This window comes from Cydia strobilella, chromosome 5 (assembly GCF_947568885.1).
Source record: "Cydia strobilella chromosome 5, ilCydStro3.1, whole genome shotgun sequence".
Taxonomy (NCBI): Eukaryota; Metazoa; Arthropoda; class Insecta; order Lepidoptera; family Tortricidae; genus Cydia; species Cydia strobilella.
In genome coordinates, this window is record NC_086045.1 from 6,651,727 (window position 1) to 6,675,848 (window position 24,122).

Here is a 24,122-nt window from a genome sequence, read left to right on the forward strand (position 1 = left end):
GCACGTTTTTTCCTTAGACTGTGTCCATCTATTACGGAGTTATATCTATCTTTGGTAATGTCAAATGGGTGACCCCGCCCGCTTTCTTAGAAGCTGCCGCAACGTTAAGAACTGTATGTAAGAATAACCTAATATTTTAAATAAAACAAGTGTTCCTCTAAACCGGTGTTTAATTAAAGCTTACACTACTACAGTCTGTATACAGTCTGTCCAGTGTTAAAGGCAAGGATAAGAAGCCCAATGCGTTTAACCAGTTGATTAACGATGATTTAAATTAGATTTAGATTTATTTATTTCAGGATAAAAATTACACTATAAATTTGCATCAATGTCAAAATTATGCTTATCTTCTTATCATGATCATCAAACATACTTAATAATACTTGATGTTAAGGCGGTTTCCTGAGCCAGAAGGCGAAAAATCTCCTTATATGATCCTGTTTTTCTAAATGGCGTTGATATTCTTAGACGTGGAAAAAATATATGTAGTTCTTGACTATATTATCTTTAATATCATAGCTTCCGATACACGAATTATGACACTTCGCTCGATACAATTAATTCCCAAAGTAACCTCTAACTCGGACTTTTAATCCAACTTGGTTATTTATTATGTGATACTATAAACAAAAAAAGAAGAAAAAACAATCTTAACTTAAATCATAATTTCATAGCTTTCGAATTTCGATATTGTAGGGTAACGTTTTTAAAATAGATAAAAATCAACAAAATTGGATCAAAATTGACACTTGGCGCGTATGATCTTTCCCGTTCTTTCTTGCGAAATGTGACAGAGACAGCGGCAAACCGATGGAACGGCCTTAATATTATACTCGATCGAGTAATTGAAACGTGAGCATACAACTCTTTCCATTTTTTTGATGATAGTTTCTATCAAAAGGACAAAAACTCGCATATCAGCGGAGAGATTTAAAGGTGTATGTGATGGTCCCAGTTCGCCCTCGCCAAACCCTTATAGCGTTTTTACATTGTCCGATCCGATATCGGATGTAGGATCCTACATCCGCGTAGTCAGGCCGCGGGGGCGCCGTCTGTAGCGGTCACGCACATTACAACAAATATTATGCCTACACACAAACAAATATTATGGGTCTGACAGCTGATGGGGGACTCCGACATGGCTGAAATTATCGAAGCGTCTTTCCGATATCGGATGTCGGGTGCCTATGAGAAGAACAGCTGATGCAGGAGAGTGTCATGTGGCATCAAGTCCGCCTTTTTTGTAATGAATAAATACAGAAAAACACATATGAGTAAAATGTAAAACATTTTACTTCCATCCGACATCCGATATAGGATCGGGCACGATTCGGAATCGGGAGGCTGGAGATTTAGTAAAGGTGTCGGTTATATAAGCGCCCTTCACATAATATAAATGCAGATCAGAGTAACAATTTTTTTGAGAAGGCTGTCTTATATTTCATTTCCTTTATTTATTGCATTTCATATGTTATTACAGATTTTATCTTAAACTAAATTGTCACAACATGGACCCTAAATAGGGTATAGGAAGTTTACCTTAATAGCTAAATACTTAAAATTACCTTATAAAACATACCTATTGCTTAATATCTAAATTTATCACTTATACTTTCAAAATAATTTAAATATATAGGGCAAGGACACTGTATTTCGCTGTGTGTCAGAAACGAAGAGCTCCATTTCTTTTGTTCTACCGAGCTTGTGTAAGTGGAGTATGTGTATAAACGCAAGAGTTAGAAGCGACGAAAGAGCTTGTAAACGGTGTTCCGCAAATTCGCAAAACCTATTGTCACATAGTAAAATTATGCCTTCTCCACAAATTCCGCATTTACGGTTCACCGTTCTCGGTATCGCAGCTCAAGTGTCGATACTGGAATAGCGAGGCACCTCGTTTACTTTTACGTGCGGCGCGGGCCTGGCCTGGCGTGACATTCAATCCAGTACAATTACATTTTGTAAGCGATAGGCTTTGTCAGGAGGGCGACACTTGAACGATCTGACACAATCGGCTTTTGGGATGCTCAAAGGATCCTGTTGTCATACTTTGCTCCAAATTTGACGCTGCACTGAGTTCGAAAAATGTGACAAGGATATCATGTAATGGCTCTATACGATGGGCCATGATACTGGCCCACTATGATGGGACAGCGTGTAGAGAGGGTAGTGGTGTCGGATGGCTTATGGCGCGGCGGGATGGCGATAGGGTGGCCACAGTGTCGGGTTTTCGTCCGGGCCAGCAATGACAGTCCGAAGGCATGCTCGAACGCGGTTGAGTGTGGACGCATAACGTGGCCTCATCATAAAGTGATTAGAACTATCGCGTAGTTGCGTTTTCAAACATCGCATGGCCATCTCGCTGGTCCAGCGCTGGGCCATCGTATAGAGGAGCCATAATATATTTGTCCACAAGCTGGTTTTGTTAGATTTAAGATGTTCTGTGAGTATATAGGTACATAAGGTAGGTATATTCAAATGGCATGTATTTAACGCGGCGACAAATTAATCTGATTTAGGGATTTATAAAAAATTAAAGGGGGTAGCAAAAATAATAAGTTGGCGACTAATTGCGGAGACTAGTATAAAGTAAAAAGTAGCAGCTAAGTAATCAATTTTCGGATTTGTTTCAATATAAACTAGCATCGTGTTATTGTTTTGGCGACTGAATTAACTAATTAAGCGGAAACATGACAGCGGATAAAAAGTTGAAAATGGCCTACTCTAATTGTTCAATGGAGATTGCATATAAAATAAATCAAGGTCATAAAAAAATACTTTGTGCGACACTTTAAGAGCTTTAATCAAAGCTGAAAATTGCATGTATGAATAATAATTTTGGTCTATAGTTTTATTTAGTGGCCAGCTAACTAGACGGAGCCTCGCTTCGCGGGGCTCCTATTTCTGGGCGGTTTGCCCTTCGGGCATTTAAAGCTACCTAACGAACCTAACCTACCTACTGATTTAGTGTAATTTTAGATTATAATCTGAGGCGTGACTGAAATAGTTTAGCTTTTGTAAATACGCGACCCGCAATCCACTTCAAACCAAAGATAGATATAACTCCGTAATAGATGTTTACAGTCTAAGGAAAAAACGTGCCTCGAAAATCAAGAAAATTTGATTCTCGTTCAGAGGGCGCTACTAGCTTTGGCTTACTGTCGTATAGATGGCGTTGACGGTTTCGTTTGTTATTTAACAATTTTAACGCATATCAGTAAAAGAACATGGGTCAAAATCATACAAATAATTAATGCAAATAAAAAAAATCATTTATCCATATTTAAATACATTTTATCGTATTTTTATAAATATTTATTTTTAGTTTTAAAGTGTGTCGACAGATGGCATTGAATTTACTGGGGTTACAAAATTTACTATGACAGTACCGCTCTAGTATAAGTTACTCTATGTTCAAACGAACGCGCTTGTCGCCGTTTTCATTACATTATGGTATTTGTTAGCGACGCTCTAACACGACAGTAGATGATTCTAAGTTAATTTAAATCGAATAGTTTAAGATTGTATTCTTAATAAAGATTTTATCGTTTAGGTAGGCAAATTCGCTCTAGATTGTTATTAGTTCGTAAGTAACATGTATATACGCGTTATTTTATAGCCTAGGATTAGTTATGTATCTAGGTTTCATTCGATTTCATAAGAAAAGGTCAAATTATTTCCCTTGAATTCCTAATCCCATAGTAAAAAGAGTGAGATAAAGCATTAGAAAGAGATTAAAATGTAGATTCGTTAATTGGCTCACGAATTATAGCCAATCATAAGAAAATGTAGACAAGGATAGGTAAGAATGAGCAGGACGCACGATCAACTTCTCATTGGTCACACAAAATCCGCCGAGCATTTCGATATCGCTCAGATTTTACTATGGAGTTAGTACGTTCGATCAAATATCACGTAAATTATAAATATCCGACCATAATAATGTATGTAGAAATCATAGAGAATAATATCGTTTATCGATCAGTGCAGGTACTATTGTCATAGGCCTAGCCAAAGTATTGTATTCGGCCAGCGAAAGGGCAAAAAACCCGCGCTATTGTCCTCGACGCGAGCGGACAATAGCCCGTATTGTGTGAGTATTACCGAGCAGAACAGAAGAGATTCGCTAATCGAGTAGCCTAATGGTTTAGATGTTAGGATACATAAGTTTTAATTCGATAATTACGTGATTAATTAAGTAAACATAATGTAAGCGATAACGAGATAACTAAAATCGAGGCGATGGCGGCCGGATAGCGTCATTAGCCAATCAGAGCCCTTCGAATCGAACGAATGGAAATCGATCTTATCTCCTTATCGTAGGAGCTTTCCTTTTCTTAAATTTTCGTATAAATACAGGGAAGGACGACTGGGTAGGCACAGTATCGGAAAAGCAGCTTCTACTATCAAAAAGTCCTCAAGAAAACCTGAAGAAGTTTAAAGTGCCCAGTCGTTCTACTCTCAGTTACCGTGTTAGGAGTATTTTTATACCTTGTACCGCGATTAATAAAAGTCAGTTTTTACAAGTGTCGTAATTAGTTTAATTCGAATTCGTGGATAGTTATCCTGGTCCTTCGAGGGTGAGTCGGCGTGGGAACGGACACGTCTCGGCAGTACGAGTGGCGGCGGCAGGGCGTGCCAGCGACCAGACTCTACAACTGAGCTCCGGAGGCTATAGTGCGTCGCGGACTGCATTATTTTCTGGTCCTTCGAACCGGATTTCCTGTCAGCCCATCGAGACGTCGTGTTCAAGCCCATGTCTCTCAATATGGTAAAAACGAGGTCGAAGTCAGCGTCGCGGATCGACGAAGACAGGCAGCGCTTCCTAGACGAGGGCGCGGCGGCGGCTCAAGCGCGTGAGCTCGCCCGCGTAGCTGCAGAGAGGGCCGGAGGCGCCGACGCGGAGCGTCTCTCCCCTCCACCTGCCGAGTCGACCGGCGCAGAAAGGACCAATCAGCGCGCTGCGAGTGCCGAGCCGCTCGGCGCAACGGCCGCGCTACCACCGATCGAACCCAGGTTTGGGGACTTACCGAGGCCACCGAGGTCTCCATCGCAAGATACAATGATGCTGTGGAGCAATGATCTCAAGAAGCGCTTACGGCGTCTATCGAGACCGACACCGATACCGTCACGTCATCCGAAGACAGTCACCAGAGACTATACGACGTCACAACCGCAGGTAACTCCTAGGGAGGCAAGCACCCCGTATGCCCCTACCCGCTCTCATTCCGTGCGTTCGTGCGCGAGTACTATCGTCGAAGCCAGAGTCTCCCAGATCGAGTTGGAAGCGGACGAGCGGCTAGCGGCGATCAAGAAAAAGGAGTTACAACTCGAAGCCGACTTAATTCGTAAGCGGCTAGAAACCCAGAAGCTGCAAATACGTGCAGAAGGTAGTACGACCGACGCGGTTTCCGATCCAGACGACGTCGAGCCGCAAAAACAAAGAAGAATCCTTAAGTGGATGGACGAATCGCAGGACAAGACGCGAACCGAGCCCGTCAAGTCCAACAAAAGGTTAGCCAACGAGCCACCGCCAGACTACGACACTCCCAGGCGACCTACGCAGGCGGAGCGGCATATTCGACGTCGCTCACCGAGCCGCGAGGATCGTCGGCGATCGTTATCGCCACCGGACGAGCCCCGTACGCCGCACACGGCACGTACGCAGCTCACGAACGAAGGTACGGTTGCGGAGTCTATGCTGCAGTTATTCGAGAGAATGCAAATGGCGGCTCGTCCGGCACCGAAAGATATATTCGAGTTGCCCCACTTCTACGGCGATGTAAGTGAGTGGCGAAGTTTCTACAATACGTACACCGAGACGTCGAAGAGATACAAGTTTACGGACTACGAAAACGTCGCGAGACTGCGTATGGCGTTACGCGGGGACGCGAAGACGTGCGTGTCACACGTCCTATCGACCGCTACGAAACCAGACATGATAATGCGGATATTGAAGAAGCAGTTTGGCCGAAGCGAAGTGCTTTTGGACAAGGCGATCGAAGATTTGCGAAGACTGCCGCAGTTGGGACCGAGCGCGAACGATCTCAACACTTTCGCAATCAAGATTATGAACATAGTGTCAACAATCATAGACGTCGACCGAAGACACTATGCCGATAATCCGATGCTCATACGAGAAGTCACGGACCGATTATCGCCTCATTTACGCAGCAGATGGTGCGACTATGCAGCCAGGCATCGGGACATCGACGATCCGGAGATTCTACAACTCGCGGATTTCCTGATGGAGGAGAGCGAGCAAGAGATGTCGTTCTGTCACGCTCGCGCGGCCCCGAGGCGCGCGCAGACCCCGTATGCACCGCCGCACGCGCGCGCGACCGGCGCTCGACTGACTGCATCCGCGCCGCGCTACCCCACTCCGGCTACCGCGAACGCGAGCCGCTACGCGATTGGCCCGAAAGTCACGTACGCCGCTCGTCATGTAAACGTCGCGAAGTCAACGTGCCTGTATTGTGGGGGCAATCATTCGACACCGGACTGTCGTAAGCTCGCCACACAGAGCATAGGAGCGAGATGGGAATGGGCGAAGCTGAACAGGATCTGCTACAGATGTATGGACGCGAAACATCTCAAGATTCAATGTAAGGCGAAAGCGTGTGGCGTGGCAGGCTGCCCGCACGTGCATCATCGATTACTCCATGCTGACCCGATGCAGGAGCCAAACGAAGACACTACAATGGCGGTAACTCTGTCTGCGCAACGAGCGGTTGCCCCTCCGAGAGTTACGTCATCGGTCGAGCCAGCGGCGAGAGCGGAGCCGCGGCCCTCAGAACGAGAGGACAACGACCCACGCGTGTACGTGTCATCGACCCCGAACTATAACGTGCTGCTCAAGGTGCTACCTGTTACGGTAACAGGCCCGAAAGGTACAGTTCAAATTTTTGCCTTTTTAGACGACGGATCGACGCTATCAATGATAGATCAAGATGTCGCGGACGAGATAGGAGCAGTGGGCGAGGACGAGCCCCTCTGTATCCGCGGAATACGCAATCTGAAGCATACATCAATCACGCAAACGGTAAAGGCAACAGTGAGATCTGCACGAGGAGGCACCGCACACGGGATCGTCGTAAAAACAGTAGAAGGTTTGGGAATCAGATCGCAGTCGCTCAATAAAGCCGAGTTAATGAAGTACGAGCATCTCGCAGACCTAGGAGACGAGTGCTACACAGGTACGGGAGTACCACAGATGCTGATTGGAGGTGACTTTAGTCATTTAATAACTCCCATGGAGATAAGGCAGGGCGGCGAGGACGAGCCGTGCGCGATGAAGACTCCATTGGGATGGGCATTTTTCGGAAGAATGCCGCGTATAATTCGTACCGTCGAGCAAACAGTCATGCATTGTCGTACCGACGACGAAGACTTGAACGAGCAAGTGAAGAAACATTGGTCGATCGAGGCGCTTGGAGTAACACAGAAAGAAAATGTAAGTCCGAGCGATCAGCGAGCCATCGACATATTCAACGCTACGGTACGCAAAACTACGAGAGGCCGGTACGAGGTAGGACAACTGTGGGCGTCCGACGAAGTGAAGCTACCACCGAGTTATGCAATGGCACGATCGAGATTGCATAATCTGGAATCGCGAATGCGACGCGATAAGGACTTTGCCGCGGACTACGCAGCCCAGATACGGAAGTTACTACAAAAAGGATATGCTGAACGCATAATGGAACCACCACAAACCGATCGAACTTGGTTTTTGCCGCATTTCAGCGTGTTTAACCTCAACAAAGGAAAAGGGAGAGCCGTATTCGACTGCGCAGCAAAAAGCCAAGGAAACAGTCTGAATGATTACATCTTAGCGGGACCGGACTTGCTACAGAGCCTGTTAGGCATACTACTGAGGTTTCGCGAATGGAGCTTCGCAGTAGTAGCGGACATACAGGAGATGTTTCTTCAGATCCAGATACGAGCCGAGGACCAACAGAGCCAGCTCTTCTTGTGGCGAGGTACAAGAAGAGACATGGAGCCGCAGGTTTACAAACTTAATCGAGTTTGTTTTGGGAACGTGTCGTCACCTTTTCTCGCGCATTCCGTGCGCAACCGGAATGCGATCGATAACGCAGATAAGTATCCCGAGGCGGTCTACGATATCCAGAACAACCACTACATGGATGACTACGTGGCGTCATACAAAACCGAAAACGAGCTGTTAAGAACATCATCGCAGGTACGAGACTCTCACGCCGAAGGGAACTTTCACTTGCGAGGCTACGCGAGTAACAGCGAACGATTGCTAGCGAGTATAGAGCCGGAATTGCACGCACAGGAGCCGACGCATCTAGGCGAGAGACAGCAGACCGTTCTAGGTATGACCTGGGACCCTAGCACCGATACGCTAGGCTACAACACGAAGATGCTGCGTGTACCGGAGGCCGTGAAGACTCGCGAGCGACTGCCGACAAAAAGGGAGCTACTTAGCGCGATAATGTCCATTTACGACCCGATGGGACTTATCGCACAATACGTAATAAGCGCGAAGATTATTTTTCAACGAGTATGGGCGAAAGGGACGACATGGGACGCACCGTTACCGAACGAAGAAGCCGAAGACTTTTTTCAGTGGCTGAAAGCACTGAAATTTGTAGCGACTCTACGCATTCCGAGGCAATACGAGTCGCCGAGTAGAGTAACAAGGTACACTCTACACATTTTTACAGACGCATCGACCGAGGCATATTGCGCTGTAGCGTATTGGCGCATAGAGAACGCGGAACACGAAGTGCAGGTCAGCCTGGCGGCGGGTAAGAGTAGGGTTTGTCCCCTGAAAGTACTTTCCGTGCCGAGGCTGGAGCTGACAGCTGCAATTATCGGAGTCCGACTGGCAGACACAATAAAAAACGAACAGAGATACGATATTGAAAAAGTAAGTTATTGGACGGACTCGCAAGTGCTGCTAGGATGGATCAGAGACGACGCACGAAACTACAAGCCGTTCGTGTCACACCGCTTAGCTGAAATAGCTGAAAAATCGGACCGACAAGCGTGGAGGTACGTGCCGACCGACGTGAACCCGGCAGACCACGCTACACGAGGCAAGCCGACGAGGAAAATCGACATCGACGACGATTGGTATAAAGGCCCGCCATTTCTACGCCGACCCGAGGCGGAGTGGCCGAGTCAAACTGAAAAACCGAGTGAAGACCTCCCTGAAAAGAAGTCTAACGTGAAGGCGGAGACCACGCTGACTACGACTATATCGAGACCGGACCCATCGAGCGTGTTACCGGACATACGACGTTTCAGTAACTACGATCGACTAATCAACTCTACAGCCTACGTGTTGCTATTCGTAGAAAAATTGAAAACGAGAAATAGAAGACTACAGCTTCAAGTAAGTCACATTAAGCGAGCCGAGCATATGTGGCTACAAAATAGTCAGCGGAGGAGCTTCCCGGACGAGATACGAACACTGAACGCGGGACGAGAACTGGAGAAGAAATCGAGATTATACACTCTAGCACCCGAGCTGAGCGATGACGGCGTGCTACGTATGAAAACCCGCTTAGGTAGCGCTCCAGTCTTGTACTCATCACTGCATCCTGTTATATTAGACGGAAGGGATCCATTTACCAGATTAATGGTCCTACGAGCTCACAGACGATCAGCGCATATACATAACGAGGCCGTTATAAATCAATTGCGTCAAAATTATTGGATTTTGCAGTTACGACCGACCGTGAAAGCTGTGGCGCGAGATTGCGCGCTGTGCAGGCTACGCCGAGCCTTGCCGCGCGCGCAACCTCTTGGCGACCTACCACCCGAGCGACTACAGGCTTACCAGAGGCCATTCACCTACACCGCGCAAGATTACCTAGGTCCTATGTACGTGACCATAGGCCGACGACGAGAGAAGCGCTGGGTGTGTCTGTACACATGCCTAGCAACACGAGCCATACACTTGGAAAGTGTATACAGCCTGTCAACGGACAGCGCACTCCTCGCGCTACGTCGCTTCGCAGCGAGGCGAGGATGGCCGAGCACCATGTATAGCGACAACGCAACGTGCTTTAAGGCCGCATCGAACGAGCTGCGTGAGGCCTACCGACAATGGCTTCCGCAACTACAAACCTACGGCGTGCAACAGCGAATGAATTGGAAATTCATTCCCCCCGGCAACCCCTCGGCAGGCGGAGCTTGGGAGCGCATGGTGCGCACCGTGAAGACAGCAATGCTCTATACATTCAATACTAGAGCCCCGAAACCCGAAGTTTTCGAAACTATATTGACCGAAATCGAAAATATCGTCAACCGAAGACCGCTTACACACGTCAACGTAGACCCGGACAGCGAAGAAAGTCTCACACCGGCACACTTTCTTTTGCTCCAAAACGCTAACCTACCGATGATTGGAGCCTACGACGAGAACGAGACGAGACAATGGAAAGCTGCCCAGGCGCTAGCTGACCACTTCTGGCGGCGCTGGACGAAGGAATACTTCCCACTTCTGGCACCACGCAAGTCGTCCGATGACGGAGGGCGACAGATCCAGCCGGGAGATGTGGTCATCATATCCGAGCCGAACGGACCACGTAGCGTGTGGCCCAAAGGAGTCGTCGAGATCGTCTACCATGGACCCGACGGACGGGTTCGCTCCGCAGACATCAGGACGAGGCACGGGACGCTACGCAGGCCAACCTGTAGGCTTGCGGTCATCGCGTCGCAACCCAGACACCAGGAGTCTTCGACTGCGGGGACAAAATGTTAGCGACGCTCTAACACGACAGTAGATGATTCTAAGTTAATTTAAATCGAATAGTTTAAGATTGTATTCTTAATAAAGATTTTATCGTTTAGGTAGGCAAATTCGCTCTAGATTGTTATTAGTTCGTAAGTAACATGTATATACGCGTTATTTTATAGCCTAGGATTAGTTATGTATCTAGGTTTCATTCGATTTCATAAGAAAAGGTCAAATTATTTCCCTTGAATTCCTAATCCCATAGTAAAAAGAGTGAGATAAAGCATTAGAAAGAGATTAAAATGTAGATTCGTTAATTGGCTCACGAATTATAGCCAATCATAAGAAAATGTAGACAAGGATAGGTAAGAATGAGCAGGACGCACGATCAACTTCTCATTGGTCACACAAAATCCGCCGAGCATTTCGATATCGCTCAGATTTTACTATGGAGTTAGTACGTTCGATCAAATATCACGTAAATTATAAATATCCGACCATAATAATGTATGTAGAAATCATAGAGAATAATATCGTTTATCGATCAGTGCAGGTACTATTGTCATAGGCCTAGCCAAAGTATTGTATTCGGCCAGCGAAAGGGCAAAAAACCCGCGCTATTGTCCTCGACGCGAGCGGACAATAGCCCGTATTGTGTGAGTATTACCGAGCAGAACAGAAGAGATTCGCTAATCGAGTAGCCTAATGGTTTAGATGTTAGGATACATAAGTTTTAATTCGATAATTACGTGATTAATTAAGTAAACATAATGTAAGCGATAACGAGATAACTAAAATCGAGGCGATGGCGGCCGGATAGCGTCATTAGCCAATCAGAGCCCTTCGAATCGAACGAATGGAAATCGATCTTATCTCCTTATCGTAGGAGCTTTCCTTTTCTTAAATTTTCGTATAAATACAGGGAAGGACGACTGGGTAGGCACAGTATCGGAAAAGCAGCTTCTACTATCAAAAAGTCCTCAAGAAAACCTGAAGAAGTTTAAAGTGCCCAGTCGTTCTACTCTCAGTTACCGTGTTAGGAGTATTTTTATACCTTGTACCGCGATTAATAAAAGTCAGTTTTTACAAGTGTCGTAATTAGTTTAATTCGAATTCGTGGATAGTTATCCTGGTCCTTCGAGGGTGAGTCGGCGTGGGAACGGACACGTCTCGGCAGTACGAGTGGCGGCGGCAGGGCGTGCTAGCGACCAGACTCTACAACTGAGCTCCGGAGGCTATAGTGCGTCGCGGACTGCATTAGTATTGAAAACTAAAAAAATAACTCCCCATTACTTTTATATAGCACCCATTTTAATATTTAAGCTGCCAGCAAATCAAAGCCCAAAATGCTTTTTTAGATGGAGACCTGTAGTTGCCACTAATATAAAGTTTTGTTATCCTTCTGCTAATATTAGTCGCCAAGTCATTATTTATAGTACCTCGCCTATGATTTCAGTAATCTAGTTAAACTAATCAGTAATCTAAAGTGTTTATTATTTCTGCTACCTTAAAGTAGCTGCCTTTATTTGAATTTTAAAATATCCTTAGTTTAAAGCTCATTTAATATAAATGATTGCCAAAATATTTAATCGCTGACAAGTTATTATTTTAGTTGCAAATAGTTTGCTGCTCTTTAATTTTTCTGTCGCCGCGAAAATAATAAGCCTATTCAAATTAAAGTGCATCGGATACAATTACCTACGGATATAGTAGTGACATAGTTGGAGCGACTCTTGAACTTAAAAAAAAAATCATAAAACCGGCCAAGTGCGGGTCGGAACAAGCATAATCCGCACCTTCATACAATACAAAAAGACAACAAAGCAAAAAGCGTATTTTCGCTGCACTTATGTCAGTTATGTCGTTTTAATGAGAAGATTCGTTTTTGTGAAAAAACCAATTAATGGTTTAGCCGATCATATTCAAGATTAATTTCGTGGAATGTATGTATTAAGTTATATTTACAGATGAGGTATTAATTTTAAAAAAATTGCACGCCTGGTACAAAACAGGGACATAATATTTTTGACTTTCTGAGCGATTACTTTCAAAAGTGTTCACTAAATCAACAAACATTCTTAGCAACCTTAATGTCGTGCCGCGTGTATTTTTATACCTGCCTATATTTTAGATTTCATTTAAGGCACATTTTTTATGGTTAAGTACTACCTGTAGTTACTTTTGATTAACGTCATCCATTTGGCGTTTTTTTAAGGTTCCGCAGTCAACTAGGAACCCTTATAGTTTTGCCATGTCTACTTAGTTACTTACTTTTTAGCTTATTATCTCTCATTACAAAGTGAAAGCATTATAAATTGATATTTGAAAAAAAAACTTCAAATGCTTGTTCACAGACTACATTAGGTTTATAAGATTGAATTAATATGAATACGAAAACCAATGGTTTTAATTATTAAATTTTTATTGCAATAACTATCAATATTTTTTACTCTTCATTTTTTTTAGTCTTCATAAATCCGTTAATAGGTATTCAATTCTCCGACATTACGAACAGGTAGCTCGCCTGCATAATTACTCTGAATGAATTTTACGTCCATATGCAAAAATGGAAATTTGAAAGTCAATATCGGTGTACCACTCCCTGTTTGGGGCTGGCAGGGTAAATAATGTGGGAATACATTAGCCTGAATTAAATATTTTTTTATCAAACCTACATTAAATTTTAAGTATATTGCGGAATTTTAGGGATACGAGTGAGCAATGTAAAATTGCAGTTTTGTTTCAACAACTAAAAATCTTCTTATGAAGCGTTACAAAACTAGAATTAGCATCTAAAAATTCATACATCATGTGCATTACAATTTATAATAAGTTACCGGATGAATTTAAAAGGGAAAAGAATACAACATTTAAGAAAATGATGAAAGCTTGGCTGTGTGGGAAATGTTTCTACAGTGTGGGCGAGTTCCTTAATAGTTAGGTTAATATAATATGCATGGACTTAGGCTAGTTTAATCTAATTTGTATGCCAGTTTGTAGGCACAATGTGGAGATCCTATGTAATTACATATTGTAAATAGTTTTAAGACCTCTGTAACCCATATTGACAAATAAATGATCAATCAATCAAAAGCGTTTACGGAGGTCACCACGAATAGGTGCAATGTTTTTTGTAAAAAGTTATGCCGCGAGCAGCACTCATTACCTATTGACTTGCATCAGTTTCATCCTACAAAATGTTATACTCCAACAACCGTGCGTCCGTATAATATATGTAAGTGTGTGTCAACACTATCGCCAACTGCACTATGCAATCTCCACCAGCAGGTTGGTTGCTGAGTAGCGATTCCATGAGCGCTCCTGCGATCCTTAGCTGGTCGTCCAGTGTTCAATCAAAAAAGCGTTATCACATCACCAATTCGAAAAAGGGGTTTTTCTTCCCTGCTAGGAGGGATCAAAGTGACACTTTTCTTCCCTGCTAGGAGGGATCAAAGTAACACTTTTCAGGGGCCCTATTCGAAATGCACAACTGTCAGTTTCGGCTTCAACATCAGTTCAACAGTGGAATGAATCATTTGTTCATCAACTGTGGAAAGTATCATTTGGTACAACCAAAACTCATTCATTGAAAAAATTATGCAACAAAAATCAACTTTGTTTTCTTACTACTATACGGTTTAAAATGGCTCTGAACTCTGCGTGGTTCGGTTTGGTTTCGTTGTCACCTCTGTGGATTGCTAATGTCAAATTTACCTATTCGACAACACACGATTTCTTCCATTCAACTGAAGTTCAACACGAAACGTCACTTAACGCATGTCGAATACCGCTCCTGTTCTAGGACACTATTAAAAAAAATTGCACATTATTTTTTTAGCTTAAATAATATTTTTAAACAATTACTTCATAGGTGACGTGAAAAGCAGTATGTGTCACATTCTACTTTAGAATCCCTCGTTACTCTCGGGATTCTATTAAAGATTCCTTCGCTTCGTTTAGGATTCAATGTACGGCCTCGCCGTAAATATGTCATTTTGCTCCCTTGTAACACAATCTACTATTTCGTCACAGGTGCCATGTACGTACCCCAGTACTCCGAATCGGCTACTACTACGGTTTTTCTGTTGAGCCATCTTTAAGCTGGCGTCCTCCAATCCTTGTTGTAAAATCTACTCATTCTATTATACCCATTAAAGAAGGCTCTGTCTCCATACATATTATTAGCAATTAGTTACTATTATAACTCGATCAGATTATCGTACATTAAAATACAATAATAGTGCTAGAGGAGAGTGTGACTGCTTGGAATTGTTGGCGAAGACAGCTACCTTTTTTGTTCCTGACAACTACTTACGTGGTCGTAGCCATCGCCTCCTAGCGAATGGAACCTTTCACACGATAGAACACCAGTACTCTCCAATCGTCCGCTCCTGGCCACTCCTCCACAATTTTTTATCTTTTGGACCTGACTGCGACTTGTATGCCGACAAAAATCATAAACTTTATAAAGATTTTTTTACGTTTTTGTGAATCAACATAGGTAGCTTATTAATTAATTGTCATATTTATCGTATTATGTTATACCTATAGTTTTAGTTACCTAATTTTACAGCGCATTGGCGCCCTTAGCTGTAATGCTGTAAAATTTTATTTCAATAAATATCATTATCAATATCTATCTATCTATCTGTCTATCAATCTATATATCTATACATATAATAAAGCGGAAGAGGGTCGAAAGTCTGTACATGGAAGATATTCGAAAAAAAATTGGCTAGGGATACTTAGAATCGATAACAGAGCACGTTCGAACAGTTTTTAGAATTTTTGTCTGTTTGTCTGTTTATCTGTTTATCTGTTTATCTGTTTATCTGTTTGTCTGTTTATCTGTTTGTCTGTTTATTTGACCGCGCATCAAATGAAAACGGCTGAACGGATTTCAATTCAAACTTTATTAATCTGTCGAAAAAAACCACGGCCAGGTTATAGGCTATAAAAATTTGAAAATTTTTACCCCTCAGGTGGTTAAAAAAGGGATGAAAGTTTGTATGGGGTTTAAGATTTATTTTAAGCTAGTAATTTGAAACTTCGTAAAAAGATATATTATTGAAATACAAGAAAACTAATTTCAGCGTTTTTGAAAATTCATCCCCTAAGGAGGTGAAAAAGAAGTTGAAAGTTTGTATGGAGATCAAATTTTTTTTCAAGTGCGTTACCTGAAACTTTGTATATGGGCATATTATTATAATACGGGAAAAGTGATTTCAGCTTTATCAAGAATTCGTTCCCTAACGGGGTTAAAAGGGGGTTGAAAGTTTGAATCCATTACAAATGCTTTGAAACTTCTTAGAAAGGTACCGAAGGTTCTTAGACGATTACAAAAAAAGTAATTTCGAAGTTTTTGGAAATTTAACGCTTCAGGGGGTTGAAAAGGGGATGAAAGTTTGTCTTGGGGTGCACATTTTATTTTAAGCTTGGAACTTGAAACTGCAAAAAGGTATTATATTAAGAAGCAAGAAAATTACTTTTAAAGTTGAACAAGTTTGGGAACAAATCAAATTATTTTATTAAATATTTTGATTTGTGTTTTTTTAAGTAGTCACACTACTATAGGTATATAAATTAAAAACTGTAATAGATGTCATATATTAAAGAAAAAGTGACGAAGCCCTTCAGTGGTGAAGGCCGGATTCGAACCGGATTTGATTTGTTCCTAAACTTGTTCATAGATGGCAGCACCAGTCTCTCTCGCTACAACGTAAATCCGTAAGGAGTTCGTTTAGGAGGTGCAAGCGCGCACTGCTTGCCCTTAGAGCTGGTCAAAGACGCCTAGTCTTACTAAGATGGCATATAGTCGAGAAATTCGAACGGGCACCGCCGTGGCGGGGTGGCCTAGGGGTTCATGGCGTTAGCCGCGATAGCTAAAGACGCCGGTTCGAATCCGGCCTTCACCACTGGAGGGCTTCGTCACTTTTTCTTTAATATATGACATCTATTACAGTTTTTTTTTACTTTTAACGTTTTTAAAAATTCATCCCCCATGGTGGTGAAAAAGGGGTTAAAAACTTTATCTTGATAACTATATCATTTAAGCTACTAGGCCAAGTTACGTATCGTTTTTGTATAAATCGGGTATGCCGAATTCATTTATGATATCAAAATGACACCATTCCGGAGTGAAAACACAAAAAATATGAAAAATTAATCCTTTTTTAAATCCTCTTCACGCTTAAACCGCTGAACCAATTTAGTTTAAATTTGGTATAGAGATAGTTTGAGTCTTAGGGAACAGCATAGGAAAGTTTTAATTTCAAACATCATCCCTTAAGGGTGTGTAAAGGGAGGTGGAAATTCGTATGGGATTCAAAAACCGCTAAATCGATTCAGATAAAATTTGGTATAGAGTCCCATAGAAGAACATAGGGTAGTTTTTATCCAAAAAAAACCCTTAAAACTGAAAAGGAAGGTGTAATATTGTAGGGGGAATCAATATCCGCCTAAACTAATTTACATGAAATCTGCGTATACGTCTTTTGATTTAGTTGAAAATGATACTTAACGACTTAGAACCTAATCTTAAACATCCCCACCCCCCTACATCAAAAATCTGGGTAGCTCCACTTCTTAAATACATCTTAGGAACACCAAGATTAATTCTGCCAAATACCTAATCGTATATCGCATCCATATTCATACGTATCGCATCCTTTAAGTACTAAGACGAAAGTGGAGGACCCGCCCGAAATCACCTTTTCGTACAACTGTTAGTCCTCATTTTCCTCTCTTGATATTAACATTATTCTAAATATTTTGACACAATTAGTTGTGTATCAAGTCAAACGTAGGTACTTCAAATTATCTACCTAAAAATATTTTCATAATGATAGAGGAAAATGGAGACTGCGTTTGTATGGAGAAGCGGCCGTGCCCTTTCCTCTTAATAATGGCCACGAAGGTGGGTACTTTAAAAAAAAAAAAACTTTTTCTATGTCGTTTGCGGAGTAATTGTCAAACGATTTGGGTCTTATACGCGTTACCATGCCTTCCCGAAAAAAATCGAATCTTTCGAGAAAGTCTCGCAACGCATTGAGGCTACAAGGGGCATGGTCTCAGGAGTCTGAAAAAAGACCACGGTGAGAGACTCAGTGGCGCTCTAGCCAGGCAGGTCGCTTCGCTTTCGGCGGAAACGGCAAGCCAGCGCGAGTCTCGATTGTGATCCCAAAGACATCGTACGCAATACATATGTAGGCGCAGATTCTGACGGAGTGTGGCGCCGGAGAAGCCGTGTTCATCCCGCGCATCCCCCTCATCCCGAGCAACTTCCCGTTCCGCTTCAAGCGCCTACAGGTCCCCGTGAGCGTCTGCTTCGCCATGACCATCAACAAGTCGTAGGGGCAGACGCTGCGCGCCGCCGGCGTCATGCTTAGACTGATTTGACTGGAGGACCGATTCGGATGATATTTGCCATGGACATGATTTGGATAGGTACAGTCAAGGACGTAAAAATACAAAAATGGTACTGTATCGTTCGATATACACCTACTACTCTATGTCGTTTAAATCACGTCAAAAATTTAAATAAGGGAAGGGAAAAAAATATTGATTTTGGAGTGTAGTTTTATTTAATGGTACCTAATTGTAAAATATTTTGTCTGGACTACAGTCCTCTAGCGTATCCATCTGTCAACTTTACTTCAAGTTCCGCCTTCAGGGGAGAGGGAGATAAATTAGGGGTGAATTAGCCGCTTACTGACACAGACCGAATTCCACGCAGGCGAAGCCGCGGGCACAGCTAGTTATAAATATATGAATAATATTGTGGCGCATCACAAGACCGTCTACGTGTCTACGTCAACATGTCAGTGTCATTCCGCCACAACTAAATTTTCCTCCTAATCACGCATCTACACGGACTGGATCAAGTTCTGATACTGAAATTCTGCTCCCACAACCTTGATGCTGGCAAAATTGTCCCAATGGACAGATGCCATAAGAACCAAGAACTGAACTGAACTGACACGGAAGCGGAAATCGTATTTGTAAATCTAATTAATCATTGTAAATAAATTGTAAATATTCTCTTATTCTCTCATTATAGGTATATATTCATCGCACTCCGCCTAGTCAAGGGCACTAAAATGTAATTAAAAAAGCACACGTGTGTATTATGAGCCTAAAAGTGGTTCAATAAGTTCCACGTTACGAGCAATGTGTTGAAAAAAAGAAGATACATAACTATTACGCTTTACTACCAGAAACCTTTAATATTCCATTCTTAAGATAAAGCATAAAGTAACACGAGTGATCTGACGTGAAACCATAGCTATCGTAAAATTGGATTTCCAGAAGATTCCAGGTTTCAACACCAAATCATGTGTTGTATCTCTTTAACCCTTAAATCTATGACGAGAAGGTTAAATATGGCCTGTTTTACATCCTAGTTTGGTGGCAGAGCTCGACATTCGTATCTGTTCGCATCACGGCTACGCCTACTGAAGTAAGCTTCATTGAATTAGGATCGAACGTCATGTCGAGACTATGACTACAGATGTAGTGCATAATTATTTTCCATCGTATTTTCACGGAAACGTACGAGCGTATCTTGCTATTTCAGTCAGTCTCGGTACAAAAATTACTGAGGTTGACTGAAGTAGCATGACAAATACGAACGTTTCCGAGAAAATACGATGAAATGCAATTATGTACTACATCTGTATTGTGCTGCGCTAAAACATTTAGCTGGTACTTTGACGTGATTCCTCCTGACGTTCGACGCTGTTTGGGACACCCAATATTTCTTTAGTCAATAAATCGTACATTAATTTTTTACCTAAATATAAATAAAATCGATTAATATTCACATTATGTTAATTACAACAAGGTTAAATATCTAGTACTTAGTGGCTCTGTGAACCTGTAGTCCTCCCGAGCATAGCTTAAAACTCAATAAATGTATGACAAAAAAAAACTATTTAATCATCGAACCTGCTCATAAAATTTTACGAAAATCGGTTGAAAATTGCGACCTGTAGAGGAGAACATTAGGACTAGAGTTGTGCCGTTACCGAGAACGATCCCTATTTTGTATGGGGAACATTCCCCGGAATTCCCGGGAACGGCACAACTCTAATCCGGACATAAGAAAGCATTTTTTCCCAAGCTGAAAGAGAGACCTTTGCTAACGCTCGGTCAATTAAATGTATAAAGGGTTATTAACTTATTATTAAAACATATTACTTTGAAACTACTGAGTCAAAATTAAAAATCCAACTACGGAATCCGGCGTAGAAATATATCCGATATAAATGCTCCGCGCAATCTATTCGAGTCGGCCGTGCCGAACTCGATTCAATATTGGTGCCGACTGCCGCATCAAACGTGCAAGGAATACCACCAGTGGTGAGCGCTGATATATCAAAGTCTTGGGACGTTTGAGCGAAGAAATTGATATTTTGACGCGGTATTGCCTACGTGGCTGTGAGCTTTGGCACTGACTTATAATCAGGTTGTGTGATGTAACTTTAAAATGGACCAAGTACTGAAATTGAATGGGACAAACGTTACGATCTCGGGCGCTCCAGATACTCCGTATAAATTGAATGTTTTAAAATAAATACCTTTGCGTTTTAATTTTATTTTTAATGTTTTCCAATATTTTTAAACTCACAAAGTAAAAAGTTATCTTGCCGTTATGCAAATAACAAAGGCTGTGCATTTTAATTTGCTTTATTGGGTGGCTGATTTTTTTAAATTTGCCGCCTTTTCCTACTGACAAAGTGGCTGTGCTAGATCATAACACACCTTTGTTACTACATATAAAAATAACGATGTGTCCAGATATATTTTGCTACTTTGGCCGTCATCGTCACTATCCAAGTTTTCATTTGATACTGACTGGACAAGACGAGGTAGGTAAGTACAGATGTAGTGCATATTATAATTATTTTTCTCCCCAGCAGCTCGAACAAGCCTACTTTCGTCACTCCCTGGAGTGAGGAAAGTACGACTTTCCTCACTCCAGGGAGTGAAACAATGTAGCTTTTTAACCGACTTCAAGATTTCAAAGGAGGAGGTTCTCAATTCGATTATGTTTTTTTTTTTTTTTTTTTTTTTTTTTTTTATATTTGTTACTCCATAACTCCCGATTTTGAAAATTCTTTTTTTGATTGTAAGTATATACATACAAATTGGTCCCGTTTTTGTCAAAAAGCAGTTCTGATGATGGGATCCATGAGGAATCGAGGGAACTCCTCAAATGTTAAAGGCATACATATAGTGATTTTAGTATTTTCATCAACAAATCAAGCGCTTACATTTAAAAAAGTGACATTTGATGAAGTGGAACTGCTGATGATGATCAGAACGGAACTCTTCAATGACGCATAGTTCACGTTTGGCGATTTGTCCTCTTCGTAATGTTTGTTAAGCAAGTTAGGTTTTAAGAAACATTTTTGTGAAGCTCGAGTTCTGATGATGGGATCCATGAGGAATCGAGGGAACTCCTCAAATGTGAAAGGCATACATATAGTGATTTTTGTATTTTTATAAACAAATCCAGCACTTCCATTTTAAAAAGTGACATTTGATGAAGTGGAACTGCTGATGATGATCAGAACGGAACTCTTCAATGACGCATAGTTCACGTTTGGCGATTTGTCCTCTTCGTTATGTTTGTTAAGCAAGTTAGGTTTTCAAGAAACATTTTTGTCAAGCTCGAGTTCTGATGATGGGATCCATGAGGAATCGAGGGAACTCCTCAAATGTGATAGGCATACATATAGTGATTTTTGTATTTTTATAAACAAATCCAGCACTTCTATTTTAAAAAGTGACATTTGATGAAGTGGAACTGCTGATGATGATCAGAACGGAACTTCAATGACGCATAGTTCACGTTTGGCTATTTGTCCTCTTCGTTATGTTTGTTAAGCAAGTTAGGTTTCCAAGAAACATTTTTATCAAGCTCGAGTTCTGATGATGGGATCCATGAGGAATCGAGGGAACTCCTCAAATGTGAAAGGCATACATATAGTGATTTTTGTATTTTTATAAACAAATCCAGCACTTCCATTTTAAAAAGTGACATTTGATGAAGTGGAACTGCTGATGATGATCAGAATGGAACTCTTCAATGACACATAGTTCAAGTTTGGCGATTTGTTCTCTTCTTTATGGACCCAGACCTAAACTTGGACCCGGACTCGGACCCGGACCCGGGTCTGAACGTGGACCCAAACTTGGACCCGGACAGCCGGACACGGACCCGGACTCTGATCCGGACCCAGACCCGGACCCGGAAATGCTACTAGAAAAGTGGGTTAGGTGGGTGGTTGGGTTTGAACTGCGATTCTCACAGAACAGAACTGCTATCAGAAAAGTAGGGTTAGAGCTGTGACCCTTACAGAAACGAAATGCTTTTAGAAAAGTAGGTTAGGTTAGGTTAGAACTGCGACCCTTACAGAAACGAAATGCTACTAGAAAAGTGGGTGGTTTTACCTCCTTTTCTACATTATTAGGCAAAAGATGGTGTCCTTTTCATTTCATTGTCTGGAATCTAAGAGTGCACTATCAACAATAAGTGAACTTTCAGCGGCACCCCCATTGAAGTCGGTTTTTTTTTCTTAGAAATTATTAATTTAGTGAAGGCCATGATCTTCATACTTTTATTAATTTTTTTTATGGTACGGTACGGTACCGTACCGTATAATACTTTTTTTCTGTTTATTCTGTGTAATTCGAAATACATTTTAACCTTTAATATGTTCTCACTACTGAGGTGAAAAATTATGTGTGCAACACGAGAGCAAAGTTATTTTACATCTGAGTCATCTTTTTTCACAGAAACGTACGAGCGATACGAACGTTTCCGAGAAAATACGATGGAAAACAATTATGTACTGGTTCAGCAGGTACATTGCAGTTCAGCGGGGAAACGCAGCGGGAATAATGGGGACCTGTGAGCCAGGTACGATCCAGGGCGGATTATTTTAGATAAAAAAAATGCACTACATTTGTACTTAAATTTTCATTGCGCTTTAAAGCTTAGATCCTTTTAACTGAATACGGAAAATGTTATAATTTTAGTAAAATAAGGTTGCGTACAAAAATCCGTGGTCATATATATTTTTATCAACTTACATATTGACTGAGCGTTAGCGAAAGTCTCCGTTACAGCTTGCGCAAAATTCTTTCGTATGTCCGGATGTTCTCCTCTACAGGTCACAATTCTCAACCGAATCTCGTGAAATTTTGTGATCAAGTTTGATGAAAAAATAGTTTTTTGTCGATTCGGTTTCTGTTTTTTTTATTGGTACATTTATTCAGTTTTAAGTTATGTTCGCGAGGTCTACAGCTCACAGAGCCACTAGTTTTTAATCTTACTATAAGAGGAAAACGTGTGTTTATTGTATACGTAGAGATGGTACATACACTAAACACGTACCTTATTCATAAAACTTTACGGGCCTGATTTAGTTAAATTATGTTTTATCCCTTTCTTACATTTTATTTATAACACCATAAATAATTGGGTCGTACACACGTTGAATGCGAGCTTGGCGTACCTATTCAGAGGAGCTTTGACGCGCTACTAAGTATTTGCCACAAATGTAAGCTCAAATGAAACGTTCTTTGGTGGGCGATTATGACGCGTACTACCGTAAAATGGGGTGAGTAGGGTTCGCGGGGAGAGTTGGGTTATGAATGGGGAGAGAAGGGATGAAAGGGGGGTGAAATGGGTTTTTAAGGCTACTGCTACAAAAATAACGTATTCCAATTTAAAATAGAGCTATAGTTATACTCATAATAATAAAAAAACGATCGAACAATCTTCCAAAATCACCTTTGTATAAAATGTATGAAAACCCATCTCACCCCAATTACGAGGGATTATGGGGTGAGGTGGAATTTCCTGTTTATCGGCAAAGTTATGAAATGGAACTACCCAAAATATAATAAAAACTAAAACACAAACGTCCGGAACACTTATTAAATTAATACACCATTCAGTTTGCATATGTAAAAATAAAATGTTATCGAGGTTTGAATGCCCCATACTTACCCCATACTTACCCCATTTTTCGGTACCTATTACAAGTAAAAGCGAAGAGAGGGGCATTTTGAACATATCGAAGATTAGCAGTCTGGAATTCGATAAGAAATTCATTTGGAAAAAATGTTTTAAGAATTTTATGAAACATAATAGAAAATCAAACGAACTTACCTGTAAGTGACGTTCGATGATTATTAAACGAGGTAATTCGCCTGAGAGATTACACATAGTTTACATGTAGTAGCACGAAGATAGTGCTGCCATCGTACACCATTTTAGAGCAACTATTAAAAAAATAGCAAAATTTATTTATACCATGTGCGGGTACTTCATAATCTCATACACTTTTGGTACCCGGAGCCCATCGTTAACTCATACATATATTTCGTGAGGAAAAGGGCA

At 41.7% G+C, this 24,122-nt stretch overlaps 1 protein-coding gene across 1 annotated transcript; it reads left to right on the plus strand.

Annotated features, from left to right (window-relative positions):
• Positions 1 to 4,765: 4,765 nt before the first annotated feature.
• Positions 4,766 to 10,735, plus strand: LOC134741755 (uncharacterized). Its single transcript, XM_063674649.1, has one exon. It carries the CDS (start codon positions 4,766 to 4,768, stop codon positions 10,733 to 10,735), a length of 5,970 nt encoding a protein of 1,989 aa, XP_063530719.1.
• The last annotated feature ends 13,387 nt before the right edge of the window (positions 10,736 to 24,122 follow it).